Raw genomic sequence first — 22,284 nt, 5'->3', positions numbered from 1 at the left:
GGGGGGGTTCGAGGGGGTTAGTAAAGTGCTCAAATATGGGAGGGCACTTATATTATTGAACTTCTTTAAGTTGGCACACATATTTCCTGTGAATGCGACTGAAATCGAGGGCAGTTCCATACTTATATCAGAGACGTATAAGTATTTATACGTCTCTGCTTATATTTACCATTTTTTGGAATCTGTTTATATTATCTCATAGAAAATTCAATTACAATGATTTTTTATTATTAAGCAATATGTTCTAATAATGTATTCATAATATTATATCTGTTTGTTCAATTAATAGAACGGGCTGGCATCTGTTCAGGGAGAGCCAGTGACATTCAACGTAATGGTCAATTATGACGTCGTAATAATTAAATGATGACGTCAACAATTTAAAATGAGCTCATGTATTCATAGACTATAGGAATGCAATCGGACTGCTGTAGGGTTATAAAGTGGCAATGTCATACGATGGTAAATAAAATGGTAGGTGCACTTATTACAGTAAATACGGTAATCCCTCGACTCTCTGCAACTCACTCTTTGGGTACATTCGCGTATCCGGTTGAACCGGTAGAACCTGTAAAGAAAACGACAGGTACAGATTTGGACCGAGGCTGACCTCAGGAAAATTTGGTACGTGTAGATTGAGGGGTCCAGACGTACCTGACCGAAACTAAATTGCTGACTATTGTCAATTTGCGTTATTTCTTTCTTAAACAATGTCAAGTCACATGTAGTTTTTAAGATACGTTATGTAATTTAGTGGACGGATGGAAGAAGGGCATATTATTCTTGATATATTGTTTTTAATTCTCCGAAAGTGTGCATTTTTAGCTCTGCTTATAGAACGGTCCAAGCGCGTTCGTTTATCGTGGAAAATTTCTGCGCCACACGTACCGTTTCAACCGGTATACGCGAATGTAGCCTAGGAGAAGGACTTTTATAATTTAACTTCAATTCAATTAAAGTTTAGTTGGTAAAAAGGTACAACAATATAACAATTCATACAGTACTCAATACATATTTTGACACTAATAATTTATATAACTGATTACAATATAAAACATATTAATATAAAATTATATAAGGGTATATTCGCGTATCCGGTTGAAACGGTTGAACCGGTTGAACCTATAAAGAAAACGACAGGTACAAATCTGAACCGAGGCTGACCTCAGGAAAATTCGGCACGTGTAGATTGAGGGGTCCAGACGTACCTGGCCGAAACTAAAATGCTGGGCCCACTTGTATAAAACATCTCAAAGTTAAGGAAAATCTCAAGCAATGTATTGTCTATGGGAAATCTTAGACTTGAGGAAATCTCAAGAGTTGAGATGTTTTATGCAAGTGGGCCCTGACTACATTAACATTTACTGGAATACTGTGAAAGGCCGTCAAACAGCATCAACTCACATGAAATCTCTAGTATTCATACAGTTAAAACTATTTACTACACCACTTTATTGCTCGTCAATGAAACTGTGGAGTGCGGTCTTGAATGCCTCTACAGTATCCTGGTTGATGACCCTCTCTGGTTAGTTGTTCCATTCCAGTATTGTCTTCGGGAAATAGCTGTACTTGTAGTTGTCATAATTACAGCTGACTGGGATAAAGCTGATGCTATTTTGTCCTCTTGTTGTCCTTGATGGTCGTACTACAGATGGTGGTATTTTCAGCGCGTTGCTGTTATTCAAGCATTTTTAAAGGTTAGTCAGCCGTTGTTCTTGTCGTCTCTGATGTAGAGGTGTCCATTTAAGCTCCTGGAACATTGATGTGACACTTTGGTAGCGACTGTACTGACCAGTTACAAATCGAGCTGCTCTGCGTTGGACCATTTCAACAGAGTCAATTTGGTATTGGCGAAAAGGGTCCCAAACTGATGATGCATATTCCAGATTGGGGCGTATGAGTGTTGTATATGCCTTTTCTTTCACTTCCTTGCTGCACTTGTTCAGGTTTCTCCTAAGGAATGCCAATATTCCAGATGCTTTGGTGGTACATGTAATCTGATCAATGTGGTGGTTCCAAGTGAGGTCATTCCCTAGTTTCACTCCAAGGTATGGATGGTGATCTACCTCCTCGAGTGTGCTTCCATCAATGTTGTACCTGTTGTTTGCTCTGATGGTCTGTCTCGATCGTTTAAGTCTCATGACATAGCATTTTTTGGCATTAAATCGCATTAGCCTAGTCTTGGACCACTCTGTCATTTTGCTTAGGTCTTCCTGCAGCTGGTTGGTGTCTGCTTCAGAGTCAGTGGTTCGGTATAATAAAACAGTCGTCTGCGAAAAGCTTAACCTCTGATTTTATTCCCTCGCCGATATCGTTTAGAGTAAGAACATCAAGGGCTCCAAGACTGTGCCTTTGGGTACCCCGGAGTCGACATGGGCTTCAGAAGAGGATTCACCATCTAAGACCACTCTTTGTTTCCTTGTTGTTAGCCATTGTCTGATCCATTCATAGGTATGGTCTCTTATCCCATAGTGGTCTAATTTCATGAGCAGTCTTCTATGTGGCCGGTGTCAAACGCCTTAGAGAAGCCTAATATCATCATATCTACTTGTTTTCCCATGTCTAATGTTCTTGATATGTCTTCTATGGTGGTAAGTAGATGAGTTTTACATGAGTGGCCTGTTCTGAAACCCTGCTGGTAGTGTACAAGGATATGTTTGTCATTCAGATGCCTCATGACTTGACTAAATATAATGTGTTCCATTATTTTGCATACTACCCTTGTTAATGATACCGGACGATAATTACTCGTATCAACTTTACTCCTTTTTTTAAATATTGCTGTAATATTTGTATTTCTCCAGTCTTTTGGTACCTGTCCAGTGTCATAGGAGTGCTGGAAAATGATTGCCAAGCATGGTGCTACTTCCGTGGCTGTTTCTTTTAGAATTCTTGTAGAAATGTTGTCAGGACCGCTTGCTTTTGTTGGATCAAGGTCCTTCAATAGTTTTTCTACTCCTTCTTCAGTGAAAAAAATGTTGGTCATAGATGTAGTCAGTCTGTTCTCTTTTGTTGGTACTTCTCCTGGTGGTTCTCTGGTGAAGACTGATTGGTATTGCCTATTAAGTGCTGCAGCTTCTTGTTTGGGTGTTGATAACAAGCTGTCGTTCTCTTTCAGTGTTGGGATCCTACTGGAGTTACTTCTTTTACTTTTGATGTACGAGTAGAATTTTTAAGGGTTTTCAGATGCATTTGAGAAATTTGTCAGTGTGTCCACGGTGTGCTTTCTCGATTTCTCGTTTTACATTCTTTTCGGTGGTTTTGTAATTCTCCCAATCTTCTGTTTTCTTGGTCTTTTTTGCTGTTTTTTTCCATTTTCGTTCCTTAGTCTGCAGAGTCTGCGTACTGTGGGTGTCATTCATTGGGAGGTTCCATCTTGATGTGATCTTGTTTCTAGGTATATGTTTATCAGCTGATTTTACAAGCGCATTTTTGAATTCGTCCCAGATTGCTTCGGTGTCTTTATTTTGGTGATCTTGTTCACAGAACTTCTCTGAAAATTCTTTTATATCATCACGTATGCCATTGATGTTTCCTTTCTTATACTGGTAGACTGTTCGCTCAGGTCTACGTTGTCTTTGTGCCCCAATTTTAATGTTTGTTATGACTATTTCATGATCACCCATTCCTGGTTCTACTTGTAGATCATTGATTGGTGGTCATGGCTAGGTCAAGGATGTCATCATTTCTAGTTGGTTCATCAGTCATTTGGTGGAGACAGTTATCTTTTGATATATCCATAGCTCGTTGGTTCAAGGAGTTGGAATACTGGGGTCTATCCCGCCGGATAGTGTAGTCCACCCAATTTATATCTGGGAGATTAAAGTCACCTGCTAGTAGGATGTTCGGGAGTGACTGTCGGTTGGTCAATTTCGAGATGGACTCATCTAGTGCGTTCAATGGGGTTAAGTCTTCACCTGTCGGTAGTAAGAGCCTACTTACAAAGGTTGATGAGTCCTTGTCTGTATTTTTACCCATATGAGTTGGCAATCAAGGTCTGTTTCAGGTGTGGCTACTATGTGGGTTTTTTACAGCAATGAATACACCTCCTTCTCCCTTTTTCTTGTCTTTACGATATATTTCATATTCGTCTGTAGGGAATACTTCTTCACTCTTAATGGTGTTGTCTAATTTTGATTCACATCCACAGATGATGTCTGGTTTGTGTTCATCAATTAGTTGGTTAATCAGTGCTTGTTTTCTATTGCTCACTAAGCTGTTGCAGTTTACCGCCATTACTTTAATGTTTTTGTTACCCTTTTTGGATCTTTGTTCTTCTTCATCATTTTCACTTGAAGTATTTATTGTTGACTCAAATACATTGTCATCATCGTCGGTGCTGGGGTCTTCTGTTAAGCTGTTGTATGGGTTGCTGATGTCTATGCCATTTTCGTCTATAGATGTTACACTCAAATTTATTGACCCACAGGGTGGATATGTCCATGTAAATTGACTTGTTGATTGTAATCTGTTGTATTCTGTAGGTGTCATATTTCCGCATCTTATGTGTATCCAGGCATCACAGTCATCGCACTGAATGGCTCTGTGGTCACTAGCAACGGTTCGTTTACATATCCCGCATGGACATTTTGATGGGCCGGGGTTTATCTCGATATCGCCGGATATGAGTAATATAGTCCATATGTATGGTTGTATTTTCCTAGTGCTACATTTTGATTTATTAGATGTTGCGTGGCAAAGTGATAGCATATTTGGTGAAATGTCACTTGCCTCATTGGTGAAGTTATGTATACCATAATTTATTCGAGTTAATATAAATATCTCGGTTTGATCAAATATGCTATTAATATCAATCACGTTTTGTTTTGGATGCCTCAAACCCTGCTGAAAGTTTGTGGTTATAAAGATCAGAATCGAATATGTCAAGTAGAACATTGTGTACCAGCACCTTGGTGCCTTACGTACTTGTTGTATTATGAAGTATGAACCAGCCAGGCGTCCCCACTAGCATATAACTGAGATATTGAATTGTTCAAGTTGTTGATTTGTTTTTCGACTATTGCCAGTTTGCGTTATTTCTTTCATAAACAATGTCAAGCCACACGTAGTTTTTAAGATACGTTATGTAATTCAGTGGACGCTAACTAACGTTACTTAAATAAAAATTAGTATAGTTATTCTATTTGAAGATAACTTAATTTTTATGTTGAAACTGATGTTAATATATAGGTTGTAACTTAAAACACATTGCATAGAAGTACAGCACCCATATCGTGTAAACACTCACATACACACAAACATATATATAGAACATATTCGTTAATAAAATACAAATGTCTGATCCTGTACTCTTTTTAGTTTTTCAAAAAGATGTTTTTTGATCGTAACTTTTATTCTTGATCTTCCTGATATTTTCTGGTAAAGAATTCCAATCTTAAGCAGCATTGTAATAAAACGTGGTAGATTCTGCCCCGCTCACATTTGGAATATAAAAAATTGTATTCACTAGATCTTGTATAGTGTTGCTGCAGTTCTGTTAGCCTTTTGAAGTCAGTTTTTAAATAGGGGGGGGGGCATTTGTCATTAAAAATATTTAAAGCATGGTTTACTCTGAATTGTTTTACTCTGTTACTAACATTAAGCATATTTAGACTAGAGAACTCATTGTAACCAATTCTGGACTTTGAATCTAATTTAAGAATAAATCTAATAACTTTATTTTGTGAAACCTGCAGTCTTTTAATGTTTTATTTTTTTAGTTAAACAGAGTACCAGGATGAGCAAGAGTAATCAACACTGTATTATGGCTGAGCATAAGATTCTCCTGGTTGATAATGGAAGAGAACTTGCCTATATAGAAATTTAAGTCTACTACTTACTTTTTGTACAATGCTGTTGACTATACATTCACCAGATAAAAAGCAATCAATGGACAAACCAAGATATTTGATGAAGGTTGCATCAGAATAGTATGACCATTACAAATAATTTCAAACTGTTCCAACATTTTTTAGCTTTTTCTTAGTTCCAAAGAGGGTGCATTCAGTTTTCCCCAGATGTAATGACAGTTTGTTATCAACTAGCCAATCTGAACATGATTCTAGAAATTGGCCAAATTTGGTTGATAATTTGTTTGGGTCAGAGTGAGAAAAGAGAATTGTACTGTCATTAGCATACACAATAAGTTTGCAAGCAGGATCTATACTGATTTGCATGTCATTTACATAAGTTAGAAATAATAAAGGGCCTAAAGTTTAACCAAACCTATACATGGCAATATATATATTCCATAAACATATCCACCATTCGTCTTCAGGGTTCTCCGTACCGTAATATTTTGATACTTCTGTTAAAATACTGTTGTAGAGAACTCAACAATTAATATAGAATAATGAGTTAAATATTAACATCTGCATTTCTGTATTGGATTTCAATATTACAAGACATATCAGATTAAACTGTTTTGTATAGGCATAATGGTTAAACTATCACCATTCTTTACACCACTCAAAATCTCATGCCTTATCCTATATACACAAACTTGCCTGACCAATATTGAAGTTCTGGATACAATTTGATATCAATATTTATATTACTGAATCATTATATCTGTTGTATACGCCTGCATATGTGCTATAAAAATGTACTGCGATATGCTTTAAATTATGTTCTCAGTTTTGTAACAATTTTTACATCAATGATGTAAATCTCAGGGATGTATATTGCTGTCTGACCACTACTGAACAATTTCAATTTAAAATTTCTAAACGTTTCTTCAGGTTGGTACGTATGCATTATAGAAGAGTTTATGTAACACAACCAGTCCCTCTGCCCAATCCTTCAATTGTAAACTATTGAGCTGCTAATAAATACATTTATAGCCGTCACTTTTTTTCAGATCCTTGTATAATGGACACACATATTGACGAACACATACAGGACGTCCAGATCAGACATATTGGTGCCGAGGTTCCCCTGATACTTCATGCTCCTTATATTATTGAGGTACCTAAATTTTTACAGCATAACCCATTTATATTAATTTCTGTAAAGAAATAAATAATATTTCACATGTCTTCAAGTGAAATAGGAATTCCATCAAAGGGAACTAATTGTCCAACACAAAGTGACAGTCTTCAAATACTGGTCATCTACATGTCAATTTCTGTCATAAAGAGTGGTGTATCGAAAACAAAATAGAACAAAAGTATACATGAGCATGATTTATTACATAAATGAATATGCTATACTATACAAGCAATTTGATATCACAAACTTTTTGTACTAAATAAGGAACTGGTATGACAATTCAGAAAACTTAAAATCTTAAGTTATATGTTTTGAAATTTTTCAAATATTTGTGAAACTCAAAAGTGGTGCAAGAGCTTAACAATATAACAAATATTTACAAATAGTCAGTGGTGACACACCAAAGTTTAAACTGTTTGTAAAAGATAGATCAAATAACACAACATCATAGTTATATCATTATACCATGTATAAAGAATGAAATGTTCACCACAAACAATAAATATATCTTCTCAATTGGTATATTGTATAATGTTCCAATAAAATAAGAAAATAAATGCTGTTTAGCAGACAACTTTGATACTCAAGCTAACTAATTTTTTCTTGCCGCACCACTTGTCAAGACTTTAATTTAGCCATTTTATGATTTGTCTCGTTTAACTGAATCTATACTGGCAGGTTTTTCTGCCTACATCACCTGTGTGAGAATAGATTAGTGTCCCTCTATGTCGAACAGGTGCTCCTTAAAGAAAGTTTATATTATTAAGTGGGAAACAGGCAATGGACACAATACTGACAGATCAGATGCCTGGTAGATAGTCAAAGATTCACATGGAATAAGCTTCCACTGATGTTTGGATAAGACCAAAACAAACAGTTCATAAAGAATCGTGATACATACAAAATGCAGACCAGTTTGATGTAAAAGAGGAAATTTTGACACCTGGAAATATTCACGCTGACTCTTTAAAATTATCACTTTGTGGATTTTTTCCTGTTGGCAGTGGTTCTTAAATCTATACATAAACATGTACTCTATAAATCTATAATCTATAAATATATGTTTGTGTATGGATATTTTCATGCTTAACAGGAAAACGGTAATATTTCCACACTGTGAAAACTTCCCGTCTTACAGTATTACAAAGAGGAAAATCATATTACATGTATTTGCAAAATTACTATACTAAAAATTTCCTCCAGTAAAGAGAATGTGGCACTATGAACCAAGGGGTCCTTATAACATGTTCTCCTGTCTGCTGTTTGTAACCATCACCAATGGCAGCTAGCTATATATGTAATGGTCCACTCATCCAAGAAATGTTCAGTTCCCTAGACTATCGGAATATTGCACTTGTTCACCTGAAAAAAAAAAAAAAAATTAATATTAACATTAATAACTACTTATCTGTATTACACTTTCCGTTATATTTCAGATAGAAAAATACTAAGACCTGAATTGATAGGCTTAGTTGAATAAGTTAGTGAAAGGTACACTTACCTAAAAATACATTTTGCAAAACATTGGAATCACAGAATTGATAAAAATGTACACAACAGTTGAAAACTAACAGCTAGTATGATAAACCAGTGTCAATGTATTTGAACAGTTGCATTTGTTCTTGACTTTAGAATCGACTATCTAGCAAACTGCAACTTACCAGAAAATGATATCAATATTTTTAGAAATAAATTAGTTTTTTGAATTTCAATAAATATCAAAATCATATTCATCATTTAATGTACAATTTTGTGATTCCTTAGTTAGGTCAGATTATGTGCGCTGAGGAGTGCTGGATTTTGTCTTCTTAATGTAGTGGTAATTTGGCAGTATCTTCGTCAAAAAGTCTATCTGTAGATTCTGGGTCTGTAAATCAATATTATATTAAGCTTCGTTATTTTCAAAATTCAAAACATATTCAGCACTAGAAAGTCCTACAAGAATGCTTCAATCATCTGGTAAAATAATCAGATCAGAAACAGAAACAGTAATTGTATATCAGTGCATCAGCTCTTTCCAAATTTGAAGTTAACTAAATCTGCTTCAGTAGAGACAGCAAGCCAGGGGGAAACAGCTGAGCTGGGTCTTCATACTCTGCTGTCAGTGAAATGCTTTATACCACAGCTTTGTGATTTGTGGCTATATAATCTGTGTCAGTGAAATGTTTTATACTACAGCTTCATGATTTGTGGCTATATAATCTGTGTCAGTGAAATGTTTTATACCACAGCTTTGTGATTTGTGGCTATATATTCTGCCATTTTGTGTTTGTTTGTTTGAATGGTTTTACGTCAATTTCATTACAAAGTAGTTTGTTTTCCAGCAGATGAGAAAAAGATAGGAAAATAAGTTCAAAGGGATAAAGTATGTATGCTGCCATTAGTGACATGTTCTTATATAGCATCCAGGTGCGACAGCTGATCTGCCGCCATATTTTCTGCAATAGTGACCCATTTATATATCACAGCCAGGTGCGACAGCTGATCTGCAGCCCTATTTTATGCAATAGTGACACATTTATATATAGCAGCCAGGTGTGACAGCTGATCAGCAGCCATATTTTCTGCAATAGTTACACATTTATATATCACAGCCAGGTGTGACAGCGGATCGGCAGCCATATTTTCTGCAATGTTGACACATTTATATATCACAGCAAGGTGTGACAGCTGATCGGCAGCCATATTTTCTGCAATGGTGACACATTTATATATCACAGCCAGATGTGACAGCTGATCGGCAGCCATATTTTCTGCAATAGTGACACATTTATATATCACAGCCAGGTGTGACTTTCAGTTAGTCCAGCTGTTGGATAGACAAATGGATATTAACTATCTATCCATTTGTCTAATAGCTGGACTAGACTCTATGCAATGAGCTTCGTTACTCCGATAGCCATTACATTTCAAACCTTGATACACCATGAGGAATTTAAATACTACACCAATATATTAAATGTAGATCATTGTTTACCTCTTATACCTTCCACTTCACTGACTTTGATTTGACTTAGCATTTAGCTCCATATTATAGTTAGACTTTGCTCAATGCTTTATCTCCAACAAAGCAGGAAATGGGGCATGTGACATGTAGGTAGGTTTCACAAATAGTTGTTACTAGCAGTAATGTAAATTTGTATAGAATTTGCTTTGATACAGACTGATCAGCTTTAGTACAACAGAAATTTCTGCATGTGTCATTTAAGACCTACACCAGCTCAATACAAACAATATCTTTGAATGTGATAACAAATTGTCACTTCAGCGTAAGCATGAAAAGTGCTAAAATATGTACGATAACAGTGTTCTTGACTTTAATACTGTTGTCTATTCAATATCACTATTGAAAAATTCCCTGAATTTTGAAAGTTTCAAAATACCATAAATGTAAGCTGCAGATATATCTAAACTGTAGAGCACTGACAACTTAATGGTTTGTTTGTTTGTTTCAAAATTCAATCTTTGATCAATATTTGAAAGGAGGTTTTATCAGTGCTGTTATATAAAGACACACATATCCCTACCACTGGATTAATTTCCTTTTTATAACAAGCTTCTTGTAGACAACTTACTGGAGGTCTTTCTCTCTGTACTCTCCTCTCACACTCCTCGCCATAGATCACTGTGTTCTCCGGCAATATCTCGTTACTAGTTAGTGAACACATGGAGCCGATTATACAGCCTGTCGTTAAGCCAACTTGTCGACCCACTTTTGCTGTAAAAAATAATACAACATTGGATTTTATAGGTTACAAAAGACATGTACATCATATGTATTGCAACTTGCATAAACCCCCAAAACTTTTAGAAGTTCTTAATACAAGGGTTTCAAAACGAGAAAATAAACATGATTATCAAATAAATCTTAATTTACCATAAAACAATTTTTGGTTGACAACTTTTTCATAAACAATTCAAATTCAACTTTTACACAGTAAAATGGAAAACAGTACTTATCAATGAAGAACAGTACATTTTAACATTAAATTTGAATGGAGTTTATCTGGTATCACAGAGACAACCAACTCACCTTTAGCTTCCACAACATTGTGGTCACCAATCTTGGTCGCTTCTACATCTACACCAATGTCAAGGTCAAATCAACATATAGCATGATCAAGGTCAAAGTAAAGACAAACACAGCAGTGAGGAAAATAGAAAGTAACTCCTGATGATTTTGGTATCAAAACCTAAGTTATTCAATAGGGCTCCACACCAAAGAAGGTAGCTACAACAGTTGGTACATTTACATGGAGAAGTGATTAGGTTCACTTACCTTCCTATGACGTTGTTGTTATATTGCTTTATTTACCTTCTCTTTGAGTAGATAACATGAAAAGTTTCACATGTACATGTAGATTTTCATCATGTTACAATGAAAATTAGTGATACTTTTAGTTTTTAACTTAAACAAGTTCATAATATGTGTTTCATCAAACACAACAATGTATATATTTTATATGCACATTTTGTAAATGAAACATGCTAAATACACTAGGGGACTATTTTTCTAATTTATTCATAAAAAATAGTGTCATATATAAACTGGGCCATTAGAGTGGTTACAACTACAAACTAGAACACTGACAGGTCAGTAAGGGCCCCGTCTTGTGGCAATATATCCCCGATAATCATCAAGATGCAATCTGCCCACATAGCTGAGCTTGAAGTTTGACATTCAGACTTCAAAAAGAATCGCAAGGAAGCAAAATATACATTTTACATGTACTATGATGTGAGTCTAGTTTCCTTCCACCTCCATATTTGCTGGGCTAACAGAAATGTAAATACCAGTGCAACACTCATTTGTTAGCTTTGATTTGTTTTATTTCACCTTATAAACCTCCTCCATCAAGAGCCAGGGTCAAAGTCAGAGATCAACTTTGTCTTTGACCTTTGGACCCAAATGACCTTGACCATTAACCCAGTGACCCTAATCTTTGGTCAGTTGACTCCTTGTTTAATTCAGACCAACTTTACTTCTTAATATCATAACAAAATGTTCATCAGTGAAAAATACAAAACTTGACCTTGACTCTTACGACCCCGTGACCTGGACCTAAGGTCAGTTGACTCTGTGTTAAGTTCTGAACAACATTGCTTCATAATGTCATAAAAAAATGTTCATCAGGGAAAAGGTACAATATGTAACCTTGACCTTTGACCCAGTGACCTTGACCTTTGGTCAATTGATTCCTTTTTTAATTCTGAGCAACATTGCTTCAAAGTGTCATAGCGAAATGTTTACCAGTGAAAAGATACAAAATTTAACCTTGACCTTTTGACCCAATGACCTTGACCTTTGGTCAGTCGACTCCTTGTTTAATTCTGATCAACTTTGCTTCATCAGGTCATTACAAAATGTTCATCAGTGAAAAGATGCAAAAGTTGACCTTGACCTTTGAATCTAATGACCTTGACCTTGACTTTTTTTTACCTCAGTGTGTCTCTTTGTTTAATTCCGAACAACTTTGCTTAATAATGTCATAACAAAATGTTCATCAGTGAAAAAATGTAAAATTTGACCTTGACCTTTGAACCTAATGACCTTGACCTTTGACCTTGACTTTTTACCTGAATGTGTATTTTTTTTGAACTGAACATCTTGACCAAGTTCCATGTACATCGGACGATAGATACCAAAGTTATCAGCAAGGAACAAAATTTGTGGACGGACAGACAGACAGACAGACAGAGTGATTACTATAGGGCACCCGTATCTCTGATACGGGGCCCTAATTACAACAGGTAGGTTTATGTCAAGTCATGTCAGTTAGAACAGCAAACTCCTACTTAATGTGTATATACCAGTGAAGTTGTAATATTGTACAACTAGTTACAAATACAACTATTTTATCTCACTATATTAATTGTTGGATAAAACAAGTCATGGTACGATAGAGTATAAACTTTGAGCATTGGCAAAAGGATACAACAACCAACTTCAAACACGTTATTGTTTCCTACGATCATCACCTGTTGTGTGTTGGCATCTGTTCCAGCTGGATTTCTGAAAACAATGAAATCTGATTATCTGATGCAACTATTCCTTATAATCATAAATATATTTTATGACAAATAATGAGACACTCAAGATGCCTACATTACCAATCAGTGACCATGGTACATGTATAAACCGACTCAATCTTTTACCCACATTTCCAGTACATTGTAAGTGAACTATATATCTTATTCAATGACCATATTAGATGAAACTGTAAATGCACTTACATGAAACCTAAGACAAACCTGTACCTTGGACTATATACACTATCATAGTGCCGGCACTATTTTTCATATTGAACCAGAGTCAGCTAAAAATAAAGAACAAACTAATACAGGTCCCAACAACATTTATATATATAATATAGAATTTATCATTATGAAACAGGTTGGAAAAACCTGAACATTTCACCATTCTGTAGCTATATCTCTGAAGTCTGAAATACCTATTGATAATTGTGACTAGCTCTTCAATGATGTTATTTTCACCAATAATAATCGGTCCATCATCAGCAATGATGCGAGCCTTGGGATGAATGACTGAGCGAGCACCTGAAAATAAATAAAGTAATTGTTGTAAAAACGCATGAATGACTTCACACAGCAACATTTGGGTGAAGGCAGTTTCGCCACCTTCAAACATTTCACTCATTTAAATTTGCAAGTAATGTACATGTACCGGTAAGTGTTTAAATGTAAAATTTTGTAGATACAAACAGCTCCAAATGTGTGTGTGTAACAATTAATTATTATTAACAATGATATGGTGTACCTTTCACTAACCTATTCAATGATACATTGCTGTTTCACTCACTACTATGAAAGCAATCTTCTTTCTAGTTCTAGATCAGGTCTACTAATGATAACATTTCTATATTTTCATTTTTAATAGTATTCCTTACCAATAGTTACATCTCCAACTATTTCACACTCATCACAGACAACAGCACCATGTGAAACTAGTACCCTGCAATGAAAAACAGAATTGTTTATTTAAATAACGGTATGAATATTGCGGCATGATATATAGTTCACTTATGTTTAATTAAAGCAATATACTTGGATAAACTTTCGTTTTATGCAGTTTATGTCTTCAGTGGAAAAATCATTGAATGAAATGTTCATATCATTTTGCTTTTTTCATGAAATTTCATTATTGGAAAATTCCATTATATATCATAGTTTTTTCAAAATCAATTATGAGAATCAACAAGTGATTGTCCCTGATCCAAGTTCATCAAATGCAGCCAATCATCAGGGCCAAATTACTGTTAAAGGTAATTATAAATTACCACACTGTGACGAAAGGGTCTACTTTGCATAAGTCTTTAAGTTAACAAAAGTCATATGCATGTAACAGGAGAGGAAAAATGCACTGCCAGACCAGGACCCTACAAACTCTAGACAGATGCTCTACCAATAAAGCTACCTGGTCACAGGCAATCAACACTGTCCAGTTCCACTATATGCCTCCCTCCTTTAACAAAGGAATGCTTGATGTTTCGGTAACAAGTTGTTTCGGGAGTCCCAACGTTATTTCGGGACACATAAAAAAATACCTTTCAAATAAAGCTCTAGTCTGTAAATGCAGCTTCCATCGAAACCACTAGTAAATATGTTACAATTTCTGTGATACACAAGTATGACTTCAGTCAATGACCTGTATCACGATCTACACATGCTTGGAGAACAAAGTCCCCGAAATGATTTTCAATGCAATTACCCCAAAGATATATAAGACCCTATTACTACCTTCCGTGTGTATTTTTCGTTGGGTGCCAAATGTTAAAGGAGAGAAAAAAAAAATGTACAGCCTGACCGACACTCAAACCAAGGACTCTTCAAACTCTAGACAGATTCTTTACCTATAGAGCTCCCTGGTCACCGGCGATCGCTGTAGTCCGGTTCTGCTACTTCCAATTTTGTTATACTTACAGGAGAAAGAGAAATGCAATGACCAGACCAGGATTCGAACCCAGGACCTTCCAAACTATAAACGTACCCAGTCCCTCTACCAATAATGCTACTTGGTTTGAATGAAATTCGCTGAATATTCGAGCACAACTCTTTCTTCGTTTACCGTCAGTAATGTTATCCGTCGAAAATGGTGATTCACATTTAGAACCCGAGTTCTAAGCAAATATAAATATCACAATTTACAGTTCACAAATTAACGTTGCTTCAGAAAAATGCAAGTAATTCTTAATGAATCCACGTTCTTATAGATAAATATAACGGTAGCTAAAATCGCAATACATATCAGGTACAGCTATTTTTGTTCAGGAACTACTTACTTCTGTTTTGCAGACATTTTTCTTTTCTATCAAGTGTCGCTTAAATCATTAAAATAAATATTTTCCAAAAAACATTGCAGGGATAATCATTTAGTTTGATTTGAAAATTACATATCCATATCACACTAAATAGGTATCTAATGATTAAATACTTCATAATCTAAATTGTGCCGATAGTTTCAATGGTATATGATTTTTAATGATAGGAACGGCCCTATGCATTTTTTCTAAGTTCGGAACCGAATCCGAAACAAGTTATACGGATTATTATCAAGGATGCAATTTCATATATTACACAATAAAAATGATATATTACAACTTATACAAAAATAGAAAAGTAATTATATCTATCAAAACCTATTGCTGGATTTTATGTAATGATGCACATGTCTAAAGATAATTATGGTTGTTTTCTACCGAAAGTTGACTATTACCACGAAATTAGATTATCTAAGTCCGTGCTATTACCACGGACTTAGAGAACAGGGATTTCTAATCTAATTCCGTGCTGTTACCAAACAGAAGTAGTTCTAAATTAAAACCAACATGCAAGGCATTCACATTTTAGAGCAGGTTGTGTCTTTCGTTGTTAAAAAGTAAGCACTCACAAAAAAAAGTGAAAGGCATTTTCACAGGGATGGCCACAATAACAAACTGGACTATCAACCAGATTTACTCTAAAAAGATCATATTTAAGTGAACTACACTGATTCTAAGTTTAGTGTGCTAAATGTTCAATTTACGTTCACCGAAACCAAAGTAGATTGGTGGAGGAGATTGTTCATTTGAAGCTAACGAGTTTTTTAAAAGAATTTAATGAAGTCAATGATCGTACTGAAAGTTCCAATGAATTCCAACCGCGAAGAGTTGAGGTATAAAAGATGAATTTGTTAGAGAAAGCCTGAAAGGACGAATTCTGTAATCATCATTGTTTCCAATGATGTAACGGTTATTTTCTGCAACGGAAGATGGCAATAGAGAATTTAAATAGTCCGGAGTTAATTTGTTGTGCATTTTATACAAAAGTTGGAGTTTTCTGCGTTTTCTTCTATTCGAAAGAGTTTCTAGACCAGTTTCAAAAAGTAAGTCTTCAATTCAGCCATATGAAGGAAGACCAGTTATAATACGAGCTTCTCTTTGGACTTTCTCTAACATTTCTGCTTCTTAAGTTCTACAACCATCCCATATGATAATTCACAAGCATATTCTAAAACTGGTAAAATAAATGATTTACAAATCTTTAAAAGAGTATCTCGATTTAATTTTATAAATATTTTAGTCTACGTAAGACGTAGACTTTTTTTCATAACTGAAGTATATATTGCACAAATATGATCCCCCCATTTTGCACTTGAATTAAAAACTACATCTTAATGGTTATGATGATCAGTAAATTTTAAAAAAATTGCCATTACATTTTAATTGTAAATCTTTATCGATTTCGACCAAGTTTGAAACAAGAATTACTTCAGTTTTTTCTGGATTGAATGTTACTAACCAAGTTTGGACCACGCATTAAGAGACTCGAGCTCTCTATTCATAACCGTTTGGATTCCTAGACAACAAGAGGATGATTTTAACAAAGAAGTATCGTCTGCAAAAAGACGAGAGGTTGATTCAAACACATCAGCAAAATCATTAATATAGATAAGAAACAAAAGAGGTCCAAGATTCGAACCCTGAGGAATACCTGCTTAAATGAAACCTAAGTCGGAGCAAGAATTATTCAAAAAGGCTCTCTGAAATATGTAATTTTCTAACCAATGATACGATTCCGCTGAAATTCTATAGGATTTTAACTTAATCATCAAACCCTTATGCCAAACCCGATCAAAAGTCTTAGAAATATCGCAGAATACCATACATTCATGTTTTCCCCCCTAGAGCAATACAGATGTTATGATAAATTTCAATGAGCTGATATACAGTAGAATGACCAGGCAAAAAACCAGGCGATCAAGACATATTAAAAATGATTTCAAGGGGAACACAAACTGTTTCTGATGTGTTTCTTAGCATATGGTGACTGATTCAATCCTCACCCGAGGCCTTACCAAGCTTCAATATCTGCAAAATATCTCGTATTTCATTATCATTGACTCTAATGTACCTAAGACTCTTGCCAGTTTTTGGCTCGATGAGAGGAACCGCAGTATTTCTGTCATCTACACGAGTTATATTACAAAAAGAGTCATTTAATAAATGAGCTTTGTCTTCGTCACTAGTAACCACATTGTCAGAAATAGGATCTACAGTAGTAGGTATAGATTGTGTAGTACCAGACGAGTTCATTAACCTTTTGATGAGTCTCCAATAAGCTTTTGGCTCAGAGGACGAGTACTCTTCAATAATACCATGAACATTTTCGTAAAATAATTTCACCTCTCTTTACATATAGTACTAAAATACCGTAAATCAGAGACGTATAATACATCTCTGCGTAAATCACTTAAAAACATAGTATTTTATGTCAAATTTAACAGTTGCAACAAAGATGAAAACTTAGAATAAAGATAACATATTGAAATTTGTATTTTAATCTCGTTAATTATAGGAAGCTAAATAATGATATACAAGCTTAGGCATAGCGAGTTTTAGTTGCTTATGATAGCTAAAAGTGTTTCTGTACCATTTTATCGCATTTAGGATAACAAACATTCAAAAGATCAAGATCACTTCGGAAGGGAGAGCACTCTATTACACCGGAAGTTTCTATGATTGAAAACATCAATGAACACGTCAAAGGCACACGGGTCTGAGTAATGTGATTAAAATACATCTGGACTGCTTGTAAAGAGAAAAAGACTTTTCAAAATGCAACCAAACGCCCAGCAGCCACCACCACCACCACCACAAAATGATCAGACCACATGGTGGTTCAGAATACTCGTTAAATCAACAGGCACAATAGGGGGCCTAAGTAAGTATATACTGGACCGTACTGAACCGCTGATAATGATGTATTGATCAGTTCTCCTCCTCCTTTTTTATGATACTACATGTAACAATAGTAAAGTAATACACACCTGGTTCTTCGATTGAATTTTTCTTTATTATTGTTTTTATATGAATTTATACATGTCTTAATCAGGTCCAGTACACTCTGCCGATTGATCTATATAGCTATAAAGACCTATATCAGCTGTATATAGCTATATTCACCAATACATAATAGCTGTATTGAGCTATACTTTCTCATATTTCAATTTTCATTAAATCGAAGCAAAGTCGCATAAAACAATAAGGTTTATGGTATTGTGGACTACAAAAAGTATACATTTAGATGTGTTTTTTTTTCCATTTTTCATAAATGTAAAATTTCCGATTTTTTTACATCATTATTTTTTAAAAAGAATACTTGTATTTAATGTAATGATAAAATCTTTTTAAAAAGCGACTTTGTTTCGTTTTCCTTCAAAAAGAAAATCACATAAAAATAGCTCGAAAGACCTATTTCAGATTCTATTATAGGTCTTTACAGCTATATAGCTCAATCGGCAGAGTGTACTAGACCTGTTAATCTAGGAGTAAATAATCAAAAAACATCAAGACATTTTTATGCATATTTTCTCGGACCGATTAATGAAATTGAAAATCATGGTTTATGAGGATTTGGTGAGGTCTATGCAATCTCAAATTTTCACAGACCTACAGTATTGTATACGGGGCTTAATCATGAGTTAATTTGACAATCTACTGCCACTTAGTCGGGAAGGGGTATTTACCGAAATGGGGCTTTAAACTGGCATTTTACCTCTATTGCATGATAAAAAAAAAGTTGTACTAATTTACTGCCCATATCTCTCAGTTTTGATAATTTATCTCCATAGAAAATCGTGCCGTGAATATTGCATGACTTTGAAAACAAAATAAATTAAAATTCGTTTCAGATAAATTAAACTCACAGTCTTTTACATGTACACCTACTGGATCATAAAATAAATGTTCTAAGTGAGAAAAAACCTATGACCATGTACATATGTCTCAAATTGGTGATAAAATGCATTCTCTTGAAATAAAGTCAATTTAAAGTCCATTTCTCTGATATGTGTAATGGAACTGGATTTGGTTGATTGTCAGGGACTAGCTAGCTCAATTGGTAGAGTGCCGTTTAGAGTTGGGAGGGTCCCGGGTTTGAACCCTGGTCTGGTCGTGCATTTTTCCTCTCCTATTTCACATGTACATGTATAACAAAAATATTATGCATTGTTTGACAAAATCAGTATTATTTGTATGATAATGTATTTTCTTAATTTTCCCAAAAATGTCGCTGGATTTTCCCAATTTAAAAGCCATGGGTGGCCATAAAATAATGATAACAAAATCACTGCTCTCCATTTATGTGAATCAACTCCTTTCCAGTCTATTTCTGTAAATAACCCAACCGCACTTAGTCCAGCCTGCCATTGGCTAAAATGTGTCAGTTTATTGCAAATATATTCTGTGCCATCTGACTAGTTTCAACTGGATAAGTGTAAGTGTAAGTGGTTCATATTTTTGAAGCATTATTCAACACTCTTTGATGCATGGACCTCAAACTTGTTAAGTAAGTACCATCAAGAGAAAGCACCCTGTCACATACCAAAGTAAGGGTATTGTGACCTCTTTTTACCTTAATCTCAGGTGTACAGATTTCCAGAATATAACATTGCAACTGTGTCAAGAGTATGAAATTCAGACTTGGTATGTGAGTATATCATGAAAAAAACACTTCATTTCATGTGCACATCAAAATGGGAAGACATGCAGTGACCTCTAAGTGTATATACCTTTAACCCACAATGAAGTTCACGTATATAGGAATTGTTCAGTATGCAATAAAAGCCTGCAATACAGAACAATGCAGGCATATTGGGCCTCTTTTGGTTAAATGTGAGTTATGTACCTTTTTGTGCAATTTCTTGAATATCTATTTTTCTTTCCATCTCAGGATTTTCAGTACTTTGATTTGTTTTGTTTTGGTTTTAGTTGCCATGATTACTGGGATAGTTACCTGTATATCATTATCTGCAACCTGCATTGTAGCTGGGGTTTTACAGATGTAAGTATACAAATCTTCAAATGCATTTAGGATGTACATGAAATAAAACTCATTCTGTTTTGTCAAATAATTAATGTCCCACATTGCACTCTGCACAGGTTGACTGTTAACTCATCTGTTTATCTTAAACTATTTATCATGTCATGCAGATACTTGATTTGATTACACATTTAGCTCAACTTTGATAAATCATATACTTTCATTCCCAATTTCATGTGAAGATATTTTTTGACTAAAATAAAACAGTGTTTGTTTTACCATACTCACTTTTGTGCAAGTTATCTCCCTTTCATTTACTTCATATAATGTAATTTATCAGCAGTGAATTACCATGGTATTACAAGTGCTATTCATTTCCTAATTTAAGAGTTAATATAATCAAGGTCCAAATTTTTCCATTGTATTTTTTTTGCAAATATATATCAATTTAGAAATTAACTGAATTTTTGGTCTTTTTTTGCAGGTTAGTTGGATTCATAGTAGTTTTATTTGAAGCACCATGTTGCTGCCAATTTATAGAATTTGCAGATAAAGTTGGAAAATTTTCTGACAACAGATCACCATGGCAAAAGGCAGCCCTTTATTGTGGGTAAGAACTTCTTTACTAATTGTCCTGGTGAAAGTTTAATTTGTATGTGGATCTCCAAATAATGAGGAAGTAAGTCTTCTTATTTTATTAAAGTTAGCAACATCGATTCCTCCTGCATATAATTTAAAGGTGGAACCAAACTTTATAAGAGACATTTTGTTGATCTGTAACATTTTGTTTGCTGTCATTCTGTTGACAAAAAAAATAAAAATAAATAAGAAACCTTCTGAAAACATTCATCCAAGAGCTGACACGGTCAGACACTCAGGATGTTGTTGTACGTGGTGTATTTGACAATCCTGCATACTACTGGTACATAGTAAATGCTTAATAAGTTGGGTTTTTCGTTTCAATGAGTTATTTATTAAAATCAGTGTATAAATTGTATGAGTATATAAGCAGCATTAATGTGGCATTGATATCACACATTCTTTTTGGGAGTTTATCGGTATTTAAGTCTACTTGCAAATGGTACTCTTGTATCTGTTAAATAATAACTTTGCTAAATTAAAATCCCTAAATGATGATAAAACTGGATGATTCAATCCTGTCACAGAATCAAACAGATACCGGTACATTCTTAGTATTCAACTTTATCCTCTCGAAACTTACAACGAAGTTCTATTATAAAGGAAAAACTCACATTTATCTGTGAAAATGCCAATGTGATATTGTCCTGGAAATTATTTCAACTCGAGATTAATTACTTAGCACACACAAATGAAATAATGTCGCAAATATATGTATCATATCTGTTTGTTGATTAACCGGTTCATTTTTAATTCAACCTCTCCAAAATATGCAGTTATTAGCTCACCTGCCAGAAGGGCAAGTGAGCTTATGTCATGGCGAGGCATCTGTCGTTAGTCCATCTGTCAGTCGTCGTCGTCTGTAAACTTTTCCTTTATAGCAACTTCTCTAAAGAATTGACAGGCCTAAAGTCATGATATTTGGCTGAAAGCTTCATTGGTAAGAGCCTGACAAACTTTGAGAACGAAAATGACCTTGACCTACTTTCATGGTCACAGGGTTCAAATGTGTCAACACTTCAAACAACTTCTTCTGAAGAACTGAAAGGTATAGAATGTTCTTATTTAGCTGGTGGCTTCCTGGGATAAAGCCCGACAAAGTTTGAGAATGTAAATGACCTCAACCTGCTTTCAAGGTTACAGGTGTCAAATATGTCAAACACTTCAAACGTCTTCTTCTGAAGAACTGAAAAGTATATATAGCAATCAAATTTGGCTGGTAGCTTCTTAGGATGGAGCCAGTGTTTCTCTGTTACATGTTGTCACTGGCCCCAGTGTTGATGTGTTTTGGGATGTTCACAGTGTTAGGTAATGCCCCAGTGTTTCTCTGTTACA

At 34.9% G+C, this 22,284-nt stretch overlaps 2 protein-coding genes across 5 annotated transcripts in view; one reads left to right on the top strand and one right to left on the bottom strand.

The window, feature by feature from the left end:
- Positions 1–7,171: 7,171 nt before the first annotated feature.
- Positions 7,172–15,342, bottom strand: LOC110464977 (dynactin subunit 6-like). 3 transcript variants are annotated; one of them, XR_002464564.1, is made up of 8 exons: positions 15,291–15,342; positions 13,899–13,963; positions 13,443–13,548; positions 12,927–13,003; positions 11,024–11,071; positions 10,566–10,708; positions 8,492–8,857; positions 7,172–8,352 (listed from the first exon to the last, which is right to left on the bottom strand). XR_002464564.1 is itself a non-coding variant. In XM_021520504.1 (8 exons), exons 1-7 carry the CDS (start codon positions 15,305–15,307, stop codon positions 8,765–8,767), a joined length of 549 nt encoding a protein of 182 aa, XP_021376179.1. In that variant the 5' UTR covers positions 15,308–15,342; the 3' UTR covers positions 7,172–8,352; positions 8,737–8,764. The 3 variants fall into 3 exon arrangements, 2 of the variants coding, with proteins under 2 accessions (XP_021376179.1, XP_021376180.1); XM_021520504.1 differs by having other exon boundaries at positions 8,737–8,857; XM_021520505.1 differs by lacking the exon at positions 8,492–8,857.
- A 2,656-nt stretch (positions 15,343–17,998) lies between these two features.
- LOC110464973 (calcium channel flower homolog) overlaps positions 17,999–22,284 on the top strand; it is a 19,407-nt gene continuing 15,121 nt past the window's right edge. Inside the window, exons 1-4 of one of the 2 annotated variants that reach the window (XM_021520497.1) lie at positions 17,999–18,210; positions 20,259–20,331; positions 20,795–20,922; positions 21,779–21,783. In XM_021520497.1, the coding sequence (XP_021376172.1) occupies positions 18,105–18,210; positions 20,259–20,331; positions 20,795–20,922; positions 21,779–21,783 (312 nt within the window). In that variant the 5' untranslated portion in view covers positions 17,999–18,104. Of the gene's footprint in view, positions 18,211–20,258; positions 20,332–20,794; positions 20,923–21,649; positions 21,655–21,778; positions 21,784–22,284 lie in introns of both variants that reach the window. The other variant, XM_021520498.1, reaches the window with a different exon arrangement.

The sequence above is a fragment of the Mizuhopecten yessoensis genome, unplaced genomic scaffold (genome assembly GCF_002113885.1).
Source record: "Mizuhopecten yessoensis strain PY_sf001 unplaced genomic scaffold, ASM211388v2 scaffold11045, whole genome shotgun sequence".
NCBI classification, from domain to species: Eukaryota; Metazoa; Mollusca; class Bivalvia; order Pectinida; family Pectinidae; genus Mizuhopecten; species Mizuhopecten yessoensis.
Note: the sequence above shows the minus strand (reverse complement) of the source record. Positions and strands in the feature narration are given on the sequence as shown.